Genomic DNA, 15,875 nt, shown 5'->3' on the forward strand with positions numbered 1-15,875 from the left:
TACCACTTAACCTCAGTAGAATGCCTAAAATAGCATCGCCGGTTTTCAAAGTACTTGGGTGATATACCACTGTATTTTCTAAGATCATGGTATTACAGGCTACTTGATGCCTTATAGAATGATAATTTAAGTATTCATAAACGGGAAACAAATTTTATTTGAACTATGCATTAACCCAACTCAAAAATTTATCTCTTTATCAATAAATAAAGTAAGACAGTATCGGTTCATAGAAAAATGACATAAAGTTGCTCAACAAAACGTTTTAAACAAATTTCATTTACACTGCTTTTCATTTTTCATCAGGTAATTTAGGCAATTGGTGATGCATAGCTACCGAATTTTTAAAATCAATGCTACTCTGAAAGCGTTATCATCAGAATCTGAATATCATTAAAAATTAGTCACTACTATGTTGGATGACATTTAGTGGTACTCGAATGTTTGCGAGAGTAGCTTCAATTTACAAAGTAACTCCAAATAACTCCACTTTAGGCTACAACCCGAATGTTGATAGACCTTAAACTCCATTATAAGAACTTCCCTTATATGGTTGCAGTCACTATAAAACCCGTTTATTTTTGTGAAGGGAAACAAGGATAGATAACGCAATGTTCAAACTGTAGGTTAGGCCTACACTAAGGTTGTGTTTCATCATTCTACTCATAAATGAATGTCTTTGTTTAGAGACTGCTGGCTGTAGTTTACATGAAAATTCCAAATTTACTGACTTTAATAGTTATGCTCATGGTTTAGTACTAACTATGAAAGTAATGTAGTATCCTTTTAACTCAGTTGACATATTTTTTCATGTAAAAATCTGTTTTTTATTCATATCGTTTGCCAAATGAAAATATTTCAGACATGATCTGCGTGACCATTGATTCTAACCAAACAAATCGGTTTTGCATTCTTCCATTAGAATTATGAAACTTCATTCTTGTTCTGTCCCTCATCTAACAGCACCAGTTAAAGAATCTAACAAAAGGAGGACAAGTAGTTCGTTATTGTGTGATACTTGAGAATTATGGAAACTGACACAGGAACACAATACTGGACTCTAACTGAATCACCATTTATCATCATACACGATGATCTAATCATAAATCCCAAAGCTAAACTTGTTATTGATCCTGGTGTTCGTATATTGATCGGTGCTGGACTATCAATTAAAGTGAAAGGTGTTATTCATGCCAAAGGAACTTCAGGTATGTGTCCGGCAATTCTAGTTTTCAGCCATATTTTGCGTTATGTCTTTTGGAAATAAAGCTGAAGCCCTAAAATCTGACTCTATGATCTAGGACGTACATATATGTCAAACTGAAAGGGTCAATATCTAAGTTCCTGCCATTCATGTATTATCTTCTTCACTGATATGCCATTTACAAATGATAGTAGATTTTATTCTGGCCTACCAAAGTCTTTTAATCATAGCGCGTGACAGCGAGTGACAATTCGTTAACAGCGGAGGGTCTAGAAGATAAAAAACACAACGAAGTTAATCCCACGCATCAGTAATTACATGGTATTTTCTTTAACTCGAAATCATACATAACCCAATAGCACTTGACCAGTAACTTTCTTTCTTTGATAGTATTTTATTTGATTGAATAGACAGAAAAGAAACATTATCACTTCAATCTGTGGATTAGTGTGATAGTTGTTCGTCAGAAAAACTTAACTTTTTTTCACATAATTTGAGATTAATTCTGTTTACTTCGAGTAATTCTATATTATTTCTCAGGATTTGGTGGGATTTATTGACAAAAAGTGCAGGTAACTGGGATGAACTGAATAAAGAAATCCATATCCTGAATGGTATGTTAGAAAATTAACAGAAGTAATGAGTAGGCAATCAAGATAGCTTAACTCAATTTTTTCCGAAAGTAGGTGTAAATTTGAACAAGGTTGTGTGACATGTTTAGCGTATTCAGAATAACTGTGATACTCTCAGTTTTGAGACTGTTTCCGGGCTGAAAATGCTACACTAGAAATCGGCTTCAAATATTTATCAAACTCGTAAAGATATCGATAATATTAAAGTAAAACGACTAAAAAACTACGAAAAAAATAAAATAAATTATCCTCCTACATTCTTGACATAACAAAGAAGTCACTTGATACCAATATTCCCAAGAGATTGACAAATTATTGCATCTTATGTTTAGAACTGTTGGCGAGGTGTTGCAGACTTATTAAACGATTTTATCGTCTCCTATTTTCACATTAACTATACTTTACTCCCTCTGAATATAAAGTACAAAATAATGTATCTGAATATTTAAATACATTAAACTTACCGCAATCTTTAGCGCGACTTTTGCTTCAGTGTTGCCGAAAGACCTACTGAGTTTCTCTATGGCTTTTTAATGAATTACGTTTTACTGTCCGATTACCTGCTCCTCACTATAAACACTAGACATCGGAGTAAACTTCATGAAGTTTCTTCAGTAGAATGATTTACGACTGTCAATATTTTCAGGTGACTCATTTTCGCCCCAGTCATCCAGTCACTCATAGGTAACGTAGAACTCATCACATATTTGTATCTGTTCAAGTTACCATATCACGGTAGCATAGTGAGATGAAAATATCAAGGTAGGTGTCAGAGTCATAAAGGCAGCAAAAGTATCAGCAACAGTAGCAAAACCGATACGATTTTAGGGAATAAAGTGATTTCGTGAGAAAGTATGAGATAACTTTAGCAATCAATATCTGAGGAGAAACAAATAGTGAATGCATTTGGGACATTTAGACCGAATTTAAGCTACGATATTCAACTTGTTCAAATGTTGGTTACAATAATCCCATGGACCCTAATCATGTAATCTGCACTTACCAATTTTCCTTATAGGCATTTCATCACTTCTTCTATAATAAAATCTTTTATTCAGTCATAAGTTAAGTAAAACCTCTTTGATGAGTGATGTAAGTCCAAAGCTACTCTTAGAAATGGATGAATTAAATAAAATGAGAATATACACGAACGTGTTTTCCGAGAAAAAACATCTCGCAATAATAGCAGACTTACCAACTTGTTAGGTGGCTGTTGGTAGTCGATGGAAAACTATGAACCTAAGCAAGGCGTATATGCATCTTGAAAAAAATTAACGCTCCATGTATGGTTCAAATCACATTCCTCAAAGTTATATTCATTAAAAAGAGGACCAGTATTAAAAAGTTGATATCGACTATGACTCTGTAGCGCTATAGATAGCCTGCTATTGTTCATACTTCATCGTTAACATCGATACTGCAATGTGTGTACATTCAACTGGCAAGTCCTAAATATGGGAGAAATAAAATGTAATGTATTTCACCACTACCACCGATAATCCAAGTGAATAAAGGAAAAAAATAGCCATATTTTCCTTCAATTTTTGTAGGAAATATTTGTCTTCTACAAATTCACTAAAACCGATTTCCACAAGTACTATAAACCCTTGATTATCAAACTGATAACCATTCCTTTCTTTTTACCTTGTCTCCTTTACAATCGTAAATTAAGTTTTGGGTTTTCATCATAATTTATTTCCATAAATATATTTATGTCACTTGATGTTATGAAAATAGCTAGTCTACTCCTCATATTTTTGGTATACATAAGCAAAGATTATGAAAATAACGTCTATAGTGAGAATGATGATGAAGGTGAAAGGTTATGGTTTCGTTTGAAAACATGATTATGTCATGTTGGAATATTTAATGAAACTATTATGTAAATTACATAACAATCTTACTTAATAACTTAACGAAAACAAAAAGAATTCTTTTTTGTTCAAACAAATTTTTATCAGTCAGACAAAATACTTGTGCTACATCTATTGATGAGAAATCACACAATCTGTTTTAATTCTTTCACAATATTCTTTTGCAAACAGAACGTTCCTCGCCTTTTATTGCAAGAATACTACTTTCTAACTGTTTCGTACTATAATATATCTATCATTCCAGAATACTTATGATGTTATAGTTATACTTTAGTGAATGAGAACACAAGTGGGGACAATCGAACGTATTTGAAGACAAAATCACAGAAAGTGTTAGTAAAATCTGAGAACTATACAGCAAATACTTCATTTGCAAAATATCAATCAACTGTTTCAAACTTGATTGTTCCTTTTGAAAATATTAGTCACTCGTCTCAGGCTTCATTGCTCCTGAATCTCCATACCAATTACTTTCCGTTCCCATCCTTTTCATCCTCGATTTCGGCCTTCTGTTGTCAGACATTCTATTCCTGATAGCGTTATATGCTACTAGTATCGACATAAGTAGCACATACCATAATGCCACTTTCTTAGAGTTCTTATGTTCTTCGTAAAAAACTCACCAAAGATAAATCTGAGCTTACAAGACCAATGACTATCACGCTTCAATAACAATGCTGTAATCTGAAATCCTTTCTCCTATGATTATGTATTTCTCTTGTTTTACATTTTTAAAACCTTTGTAAAAATTATCATTTAAGACTATTCGAGAATGAAGTCCTTTCAATTAATGTATTCTTAGTCTTTTGAAATGTTTCATTCCTTTGTTGTATCAATCTAATTATGTCTGTAGATTGGTGTGAATTCAATAATTTTCAATACACGTTTTATTTTAATTATCATACTTCAATGTTGTCTCTAGCCAATGAAAATAAATCAAATTAGAACTAAGCAGCTATTAATTTCTTCCTAGAATATTTTTACATTCACACAGATGATATCCGTGATGAAAACTATCTTCAACTCACACTAACCTTTATTAGTTGCCGAAATAAATGATAACGATAATCATGAATTCATTATTAACTTAGTTTCAGATGAACTTTCGGTGTTCTGATAAGAAGGTTGTAGCTGAAAAGTTCAACCATTTGGGGACTGATATAATGACTATCATAAGTACAGGATAATTGTCATACTAGGCTGAGAACAGGCCTAAATTGAAAACGTTGACTTTTGAACCAAGATATAATGATTTTGAAATTTCGTAATTAACGAAAGGATGATTAAATGTCCCCTTGTTTTTAACTGTTTTTCACCCGACATTAGGCTATAAGAAACACATATCTTCAAAACTAACCTTAAGTATCTATAGCTAGTAATTTTCACGTCGTACATTTTTGAATAGTAGCTAGAATTCATGAGGCATATTTCCCATTATTGATGATTTATAAGCTGGATACACTTAAATATCGTGTTGTTCACATTAAGACTTGAAGTTACTAAATCTCACTTTAAATGTCACTAAGCTGTTGAACGAAGTAGCCGCCGATTCGCTCAACAAGTATGATACTTATTATTTGTATGGTTATGTATTTTCCTGGTGTCAATATTCAGAACTGGAGCTGATCAGTCTCTGTAGATGTATGAGCTTCCTGAATGAATGTCTCAATATAATGATTTTAGCCAAAAGTTTATGACTTATTTTGGATGGTAGATACTCCATCGTGTCATATCTGAGACTTTGTGCTTAATAACAACTGTAATTGGAAACGTAAACTGTATCGTGTTTTCTCCAAAATAGTGTAGATGCTGACTTCACTCTCTTATAAAAAGTGATTAAAAACGAAACAGATATATGGTCCTCAGTGGATTTCAGTAGTCCACTAACACATTAACGACTTAGATACAATAGTTGGTCATCTCTTTTTCATCTTATGATTGCATTTTAATAACAACTATTATTTGTTAGCATAAGGTGACCAGAAACAGTCGAATGAAAGCTGTTAGACAAACATAACACTGGTTACTACTTAGTGACTAAGTGGTATAGAATAATGATTATTCATGACAGGTGAGATTAAGGTTTGTACAGAATACAAAATTTATTTGCTTTTAAACACCATTTTAACTCGTTTGTCTAAGAGTTATCATTACGAATTGTTGTTGTAATCTAAAATTATTTGATTACCATAGAAACAGTATGACAAACACCTGCAGTTCTATTTTTTACTGTGAGGGACTTGCAGAGCCTTTTGAATTTCATAGTTTTCATCACGAACGGACTCCACGAAGATAACCTTTGAAAACCAGAAAGCAATGGATAGCTGTTTCATCTTAACATGGGACTCTTAAGTAGTGTGTATCAACTAACCCACAGGGAATCGAACCCAAGACCTTGGGATTTCTCAATGAATATTTAATACTTAGATCACTGATTCAATATCCAGTGATTTACATACCTAACTTCATTCAATCGACCATATTGTTCAACTATCATCTAATGACACTGGTAAGTAGCTGCCTCAGAGACGACATGGCTGAACTTCAACGGTCACAGCATCCCATTAAAACTCCTCTCACAATTAGTCACTAATGAGCACACGATTGTTATTAGTGCAGGGATTTATGGGGGTCATTGAGTTCTAAAGTTTACATTACGAACTATTAATCAATAGCGAAGAGAATCTGTGAAAACTAGGGACATGATATTTCTGGTTAATAAAACTACGAAGTTACATATTCTAATGTTATTTATATAACTTTTATTTTATTTTCAATAGATCGTAGAATTGTATTCACGAAATGGAGTGCGTCTGATAAACATAATTCGCCACTTGGAAACTATGTAAACGAAACTATGATATTACCACGCATTAACACGTTTACTGATCAACCTTATCATAAAATTAGATTAGTGAATGGAAAATGTATCAATCAAGGTGAACTGCAAATATGGTTAGCTAGTAAATGGAGATCTGTTTGTAGTCAAAATAATGAGTAAGTTATTAAAGGTTGAAATTTCGAAATTGAAACTGTTGCAATCATACTTTTAAGGAGAGTTAGATAGTGGCTAGTAGTGAAATCAAGGAAGTGCGTTTTTATCATACTTGGAAATGGTCAGTTGTATATACCTGCTGCTCCGGCGTTAATGTTCACACTGAGACTCAATGTGAAATAATGTCTATATCGAGACGATCCACAAAGAACGCGCATATACCTAAAGAGAATGAACAGATGCAGTCCTTAACATTAACAAAGGGAAGATTTAAGAAACCATTATAAATAAATTATATTCATAAGTGTTTGTATCATCCCGTTGTTGGTATTTGGAACTAAATATTTATTTGTCTTCGTTGGCAATACGAAATGGGTAGTTGGCACTTCCTGCCATAGTACTCTTCAAGGTTGTCCGCTTAATCTGTGACGAATATAACCTGGAAATGTAATCAATCTTCACAAAACATTCTTGTATTTATATACATTTCTTTGCCTTTTTATTACGTAATGCATAATAGATGGAGTAAAATAGATTCTCGGATAGCTTGTCAACAACTCGGTTACTTCAATGGGAATTTCTCTCTTGGTTCACAATCATTTAATCGATATCCAAGTGTACAAATTATAAAACCTAACTGTTTTGGTAACGAAACAAATGAACTTGGTTTATTTTCTTGTCCTGGTTTAATGAAAAATATCAGTTATGGAAGAAATATATGTGGTACGTTAATGTCTCTTGGTTATTTTTAAGTAGAGATTATATTCTCTACTTAGTAATAATAATTAATTGTTGTCACTTCCTCAATGTCATCACATAAGATAAATCATCATCATTTTAAATCATTTAGCTAAGAATTTTATACCCTGAAAAACTCATAGAGTGAATTTAATACAACCGATTTGCATGATTATCACAGTTTCAGAGGTATAAATTCATTCAGTAGCTATCAGGACTCAGCGGCCGAGTCAATAACGCGATGGCGTTTGAAGCGAGGGTACTGGGTTCGAGCCCCAGAGTGAACATCAACTCTGAGATGCAGGTACATTCAGCTGACGAGTCCCAAATAGGGCGAAACGCGCTTCCTGGATTCCACTGCTAGCCACTACCCATCTCTGCTTAGTTTCAGAGGTAGTTTGGTTTTTGTTTTTCATCCGACTTCGGTCATTAATCCATTCTCATACTCTTGATCATAGAAGGAAGTTGGTAACTGTAAGGGAAGGCTTATAATTAAAAGCCGAATATTTGTGTTTATAGTTCATCAACAGATATAATTTCTAAAACTGGTCTATAAAAGAATATATGCAAGTTATACCTATCTCGGTTAATAACTCACTCAAAACAACTGGCCTACATTTTTCTACCAATTACACTACACACTTGCGATAGCACATAATCTATCCGACCTTCTAGAGTATATAAAGTCCAAATAGTTTACTGATGAAGATTTTTCTATGGTACAAAGTGATGTGAGTTCAAGACCTTAATTTAATATCAAACAGTTTGATATCACGTATAACTCCAGCTTAAGAAATAGTCAATAATTTAGAGATTGTTCTCAAACTTAACTTACTGATTGTTTACAACTATACTTCACCAAAATTAAGTTTATTTGTTCATAAAGTTGTACTCATCACAAGCTGATTTGTGAGGATCACGGAATTGAGAATTTCCCTTCCGCCTAAAATTTGATTATTTTTCAGTTCATTGATCTAGACTGCCATAGACTTTTTAAGTGATATTTAATCAGTGTCAATCAGTTGTAAGAAGGTGGCACTACGTTGATATGTTACTTGGTCAGCAGGATACCCTGGACCAAGGTTTCAAACTACTTTTCACTTATCAGCAAGGTAATCTTGAAGGAACTAATGCCCTTTGGCAGAGTCGAAGCCGCATCACGTAGCTTCACAGTCAGAGAAGTTACAGTGAGGTATTCGGGTAACGGATGACCTCCTGATGGTTTCCGAATGGTATAAAACTTAAGTTCAGGCTTTTTTGTCAACAACCTCCAACCACCTTACATCTAAACATAGTACATCCCAAGTTGTGTCACTTAGACTAGTGACTTCTTTGAAACTTAATCGACAGAATTTGATTACCACTAAGAAGGACTTGACATACATAATAGTGTTCATTACTCAGTGATTAATCAATTACGTCTATTACTTCAGTGTTTTGTTTCATGGTCCCACCTTTCAATGATACGAACACTTCATAAGAGCACTTTATCTCATGAATAGTTTAGAGTAAGATTTTATGAAGGACATATATATCAGGAGAGTATAACTTGTAAACATACAGACGAAGACAGCAAATGTAGCAGCAGCCTTTGCATCAATAGGCCTCAACATACACAAAGGAAAAAGCAAGATTCTCAAAAACAACACGGAGAACACCAACCCAATCACACTTGATGAAGAAACTCTGGAAGAGGTGGAAACACTCACGTACCTGGGAAGCATCATTGATGAACAAGGAGGATCTGATGCAGATGTAAAGGTGAGGATTGGCAAAGCAAGGACTTTATTCCTACAATTGAAAAACATATGGAACTCCAAACAACTGTCAACTAGTTTCAAAGTGAGAATCTTCAATACGGACGTCAAGATAGTCAGTTCTACTGTACGGAGCTGTAACGTAGAGAATTACTACATCCATCGTCAAGAAGGTACAAGTATTTATAAACAGTTGTTTACGCAAAATACTGAACATGCAATGGCCGGATACTATCAGCGACAGTTTTCTGTGGAAGAGGACAAACCAGCTTCCAGCTGAAGAGGAAATTAGGAAAAGACGTGGATAGGACGTACATTTCGGAAATCACCAAACTGCATCACGAGGCAATCCCTGACTTGGAATCCAGAAGGGAATCGGAAAATGGAAGGCCAAAGAACACATTACGCTGGGAAATAGAAGCAGATATGAAGAGGATGAATGTTAACTGGAAAGAACTGGAAAGGATTGCCCAGGACAGGGTTAGATGGAGAATGCTGGTGTGCGGCCTATGCTCCTCGACGATGGGTAACAGGCGTAAGTAAGTAAGTAATAACTTGTAAAACCGACTTTCCCAATGATAAGACAATAATTCCATGATGAAATCAAATATTGTTAACAACACCATGCTATAAATTGACTATAGTTAGATACATAGATTACTGAATATGTATTTTAGTAACCGAATAGTATTTTAATTATTTATACTACTTAACAGTTTCTACTCATTTTTAAAATAATTTTAATTTTGTTACGATTTAATATGAGTCAAGGGTTATTTTTATTACAAATTATTATGGGAAAATGGTTGACATTAAAATAATATAGTTAATGTATATATCATGCTGTGTCATGCTGTGATGTCCTAAATTAATATTCTAACCGGTTTTTCTTTCCATATTTCTAAATGGGAATTTTTACTGAAGTTGATCAGTCTCTTATTGGCATATATGCTTCCTGTGAGGATTGCCTCGATATTACCTTAGGTCACAAGTATTATAGGCAAACATGAATAGTAGGTAGCAGCGGAATCCAGGACGCACGTTTCATCCTATTTCGGACCCGTCAACTGTATGTAACTGTATCTCAGAGTTGATGTTCACTCCAGGACTCGAAAAGCATATCATGGATTCCACTGCTAGCCACTATCCATCTTTACTTATTTAGAACATGATTCGAGAAAATGGAATAGAAAGGTGCATTTGAAAGAATAAATAGATCTCAAGATCTGTGTGTATGATAAAGAGTCAATACATCTCCAGCATTTAGACTGATTTTAATTCATGTCATCCAACATCTTTAACAATCGATCATAATTATCAAGTGGTTCTCATTTAAATAGTCTCCTTCTTGAACCTCATTAGTTCTTCAACTAATAGCTATTTATGACAAAAATATCTGTTTCTATCTAATTAATTTAATAAATAATAAAATTTTAGAAATTAAAACTTGACTTGGTACATAATCAATACACAGAATACAATTCCTTCATATTGCACTGATTACATAACAGTTTAATACAGGTAAATGAATAGCTGTTCATTGGTCACATGTTCTTAAATCGATTAACATAATCAGACGAATAGATGAATATTTGTGTATTTATATATATCATGCATCTATGACAACATGAATATATGTGAATAAGTTAGAGAACAATTTACGAATGCATAGACGTTACATCAACATATAGGATATTACAATATTCAACTAAAATGAATCACAAACATGAGTCATTTGTTTATTGAAACACAGAAACTGACATAAAATTGGTCCAGTAATTGTACACAATTGAAAATTTTAGAAAATGTAAGAAAGCAAACTCATTGAATTTTTACCTGGAATAGTAATGCAAAATTGTTTAAACTATGTTCCCCTCCTTTTAAATATAAGTATAAGAAGGTACATAGTTGAGTAGTAGTAGATTGACTATTTTATTTATTTTGGAAGTGTCTTTAACTTGAGTAAACAAGATGAAATGTCTGTCTGTCTATCATACTATGAGTAGACTAATCGTTAGTTCAAGTCGTATCTTTGATGACTGTAAAACATGACATTAAAAATTATAAGATAGTCAGTTGCTTGCAATCGACCATAGATATATGCAAAGCAACAATCAAGTATGATGAAACCACTGAATATGAATTTTGAGTTTATAAGTATGATACTAATTAAACCTCTATTGATTCAGGCTGTTGAAACATGTGTCAAGTATGTTTAGGCACTACCAACGTACAGTTGAAGTAGTCTGGCATAGAAGAATACAGAGGGAATTATGGCAATTACCAAAAATTTCCATATTAGTTTGAAGTACGTATAATAGTCGCAATCAATGTTTGAACGCCCTAGGTGACAGAGCTTTAAATCAGTCACAATGAAATACATATATTTATTATCTTCTACCGGATATTAGGCTTCACTTTCATTTCCAACAGTATATCCCCAACCTTTTCTTTCATTCTTGTTGATCTGTTTTCCATATGTTTAAGTTTTTACTACCCTTTATACAACCAATATTTCTACTAATGTTAACTTCTAGCTCAGTTCTTAGCTACAAACTGACCAAAGTTGAAACCAAGAAAAACATGAATGGCCTAGATTTGAAACTTAGTTGGGACATGCTTATACACTACTGATAAATATGAAGCTCATGAACGGATCTATTCATTGACTAATTACTCTTCAAGGCCCCACAGCAAGTGGTAGTTCGTTAACAAAAATATTTACTTGTCGGATTTCTATCAACCAAAATTTAAAGTTTTATTAGAAATCAGATTTTCTCTCCACAACCTCGATAGCACCTATCCAAATTGAACAGAAAATGTTTGATTACTTATGAGTAGATAAATACATCTTTGAAAATATTTCCATAATTATTTTGTTTTTAAATCAGATTTACAAGATTTGGTTAATTTAAATTGTTGGGGTGTTAATCCTAATCAGGTTAATGTACTTCTTTGGTACTCCTTTCAGTGACAAACACTACCATAGAACCTCACGATGAAAAATGGGGCGGAACTTATGGAAATACACGTTTAAATGTTTCAGCATCAATTTTCGAATATGTAGACATTCAGTTTGCAGGTAAATACAATGTATAATTGTTATTATTGTTCATTGAATTATGGTACTATCAAAAATTTAACTGTGCATTTCCACTCTTTTTAAGTGAGCTAAACCGATGAATGTTACTTTAAAACAATGTTTTATGTTTGTAGTATGCACATATTATTGTAAATGATATAGTCGTAGTTGCGTACCCCATAGAAATTTTTGACTAGGATGAAGCACCTATCCAGCACTCCCTAAATTCCACACTGAAATCTGTCCGTGATCAAAAACACCACAAAACTGACATGAAATCAGTAAATAAAACAGGCGAAAACACAAATGTAAAATAATCTATTTTGTGTGTGAAATTTGTGGAGACAGTATGTGGAGCATAGATTAATGATCATTTAAAAAATCTATCATGAAGGTGACACTTAAAATCCACAGCAGTTATGTTATCTTAGAACTCGCACGATGCTACTCCATGATTCGTATTGTCACGATATAAACACCTTCATAATGAATAATTTCCACAAATAACAATTACGTGCTCAACACTGACTAACTTTGAGAAGAATTCTTGAATTTCTAATGAGAAGCGACGACCGACTGAGTTCAAACATCCCGAATGTGAGATAAGTGCTATTGATGTTAAGTGATGTTGGCCACGTACAATGATTAACGTCAGAAATGTTAAGCCATTTGATTCTGACTAAGTGGTTTAAAAATAACACACATTTACTGAGAAGCCTAGAATGGATTCCTGGCGAGATTATAAGCACATACTGTTGAATAAATCAAACTGAAACAAAAAGCCGTCCTAGGTTTTATCAGTTTCCAATTATTGCCTACCTAAAGTCAGTCCTCCGTGAAAACTATCAGCAAATACTTGTTTCACATTGATCTACTTAAGGTTCTTTAATTGGTGTTCATCTTAACCATAAGAAGAACAATAAAAACCCCTGTGACCATCTGTGTGTATCTGTTGCTCGGTAATGAACTCACTACAAAGGCTGAAAATAATAGAAAATATTTTATTCATAATTTACGTTACTGGTTTGCCTTAGTTGGACAAGAATTTGGAATCAAAAAGCAATGGTCAGTTGTTTTTTTTTAATGTGGGACTTCGAGGTTCACACCCACGACCCTACCGAAGGTCGAATATAGAACAGTCTCTCAACAAGCACTTAGCCTTCATACCAATGTAACAACAGTCAATGGTTTGGATTTCATATGTTTAGCGAATCGTAATGTCGTGCAACCGTAACTGATTCAGACACTACATAGCTGAAACTCCACTGGTTACAACTTCTCATTATAACCTTAGGAATCACTTCTCAAAATTAGTTATTGGTGAATGCATTTTATCACTAGCGTTAGGAGTTTGTGGAAACTATCGAATTTCGTTGTTAATATTCAGTTTACGTTCAGTGTTTCCTGGTTTTCAATGGCTGTCAAACTAATCTCAATCCATGAAGTATGTAACATAGTAACAATGATCAACATTTAGCATATACATTCTTCCAACAAATGTTTTTTTCAACTTTTACATCAAGGTGTGAATCGATCAAACTATCATTCGGCAGCATTAAGCTCAACTCCTTATCCACCAGTTCTTTGTAATGTCCATTTAGCTTATAATGCTCATCATGCTATAAACTTTAAAAGAATTCGCGGTCCAGCAATACTTGAAAATGTTACGGTATGTTTTGGGTATAGGATACGTATCCGTTAATTTTTAGTTAATCTACTTCTCAGTGTTTAGTATATGTACAATATCTACCGTTTTTGGTTCATTTGTGGGCTAATGCTGCATACAAGTGCGCAATTTTCACTAAGGGTTTCATTTTAATCTCACTTTATCTGATTTTTACAGTCGAAAATTTGAGATGCTTGATCGCTGCAGAAAAAGAGGATGACATATATGAATAGTTTCAGATGATGGAAATGAAATCCCTCGTGAAAATTATGCTGTTATACGCTGTACTCACCAACTAAATAAAGGGAGAACTGCTCAGAAATGTTAGGTATTGAATTCATATTGAGCAATGAAAAAGAGTAGTTACCCTAACACTAAGTTTTGTCAATCCTGCTTTTTGCTAAAAATTTACTAACATTTATACACTACCAAAATAATTATTTAAATGGAAAACTTTCTGTGCTAACCATGTTGATAGATTCAGCGAGATGAAAGTGGTAAACAGATCAAACCACATACTGTAAACATTACATATTCAATATATGCTTAATAAATAACTTAGTAGTTAGTAAACACCACAAACTATCAACGTTTGAAGCTTATCTCATGATTTCTATTAGAATACAATCATAGCGTAGGCATAATGTTACAATTCTGTCTTCAATAATGAGGATAACAGGTCGGTTAACTCGTTTCAACATAATTATAAAATGCCAATTTCTGCCCAACTGAGTGTTCTAGTCGATTTGGCACCGATTGTCTGAGTGAAGAGTCGCAATCATTAACTTCTGGCTAAAACAGCAAAGTCCTCAAACTTAGTCTAAAACATTGTGGTCTCAAAACCTGGAGAACGATTATTTTTAAGGGGAGTGAAACGATTATTAATTATTTACCATACCAATAGAAGATTACTGTTTATTACTGGTAGACTTGGGTAGAAAGTTAATAATAAATATATCTTTTTGCTATATCCCAATGAGTAGAAAAATTGTATTTCTGACGTTTCGTGACTTGATGCAAGCTACTTCCTCAGGGCAAATAAATAACCGAAATAAATTAACACAAGTTTAAATAGCCAGAAATACAATTTTTACTCATTGAGATATTATTATCACAAGGGGTTCTTTTTTTGTGGAGATTTAGTACTTTCATAGTTGAAAGAGTGAGTCAATAGAAGCTAGATCACCAGGGAAAACCTGGGTTCGAATCTCGTGAGGCGAGGTCATGGATGCGCACTGCTGAGGAGTCCCACAATCGGACGAAACGGCGGTGGTGGTCTAGCTTCAATTGACCTATTGAGATATAACAAAATGGCAAATTTATTATTAACTCTCTACCCAATGTCCACTTTATTTGAAACTATCAAGTCCAACCTTGGCACTGATACCTTTTACTGTTTATTGTCCAGTAATAGGGAAGATAAAAAATTCCCACGTTTCCAAAACTGTAATAAGTTTTAACGTGTAAAAAGAAATTTAAACGAATGTCTGCAAACGTAGTAGCAAAATTCGATAAAACGTAACTGTTATGAATGGTTCAAACTTCTGCTACTTAAATACGTCTTACAATGAATCTCTCATAATCTTTAACTGGATCTTGTAAACAGTGTCTAAACTTGAATGCTATATATTAGGCACAATTAATCCACCTTAACTATTCATAGTATTCTCATCTTAGTGCATTCATTTATTTCGATAGTGTAATAAAAAGACGAAGATTCTCAGAACTACCTGATACATACTTTAAAGTACAAACTGATCTTAGTTAGACCTACACTGAAAAGCTGAAAGCAGTGGATGAGGGTTGTGAATTATTTTGAATTAATTAAGGTTATGCATTACGAGTGTTGGATACCCGCTCATCAGTCTACGAATTACACATTCTGGCGTGAGACCCTGCGTACTGGTGTTCGATTCCTGGGTACCAA

The 15,875-nt window shown here is 33.6% G+C and overlaps 1 protein-coding gene across 1 annotated transcript in view; it reads left to right on the top strand.

The window, feature by feature from the left end:
• Positions 1-926: 926 nt before the first annotated feature.
• Smp_124200 (scavenger receptor-related) overlaps positions 927-15,875 on the top strand; it is a gene marked incomplete at both ends in the record, with an annotated part of 45,619 nt that continues 30,670 nt past the window's right edge. Inside the window, 5 exon segments of the mRNA XM_018793096.1 lie at positions 927-1,019; positions 1,025-1,208; positions 6,491-6,707; positions 7,226-7,428; positions 13,806-13,973. Of these exon segments, the coding sequence (XP_018647643.1) occupies positions 927-1,019; positions 1,025-1,208; positions 6,491-6,707; positions 7,226-7,428; positions 13,806-13,973 (865 nt within the window).

Source organism: Schistosoma mansoni, chromosome 1 (genome assembly GCF_000237925.1).
Source record: "Schistosoma mansoni strain Puerto Rico chromosome 1, complete genome".
Taxonomy (NCBI): Eukaryota; Metazoa; Platyhelminthes; class Trematoda; order Strigeidida; family Schistosomatidae; genus Schistosoma; species Schistosoma mansoni.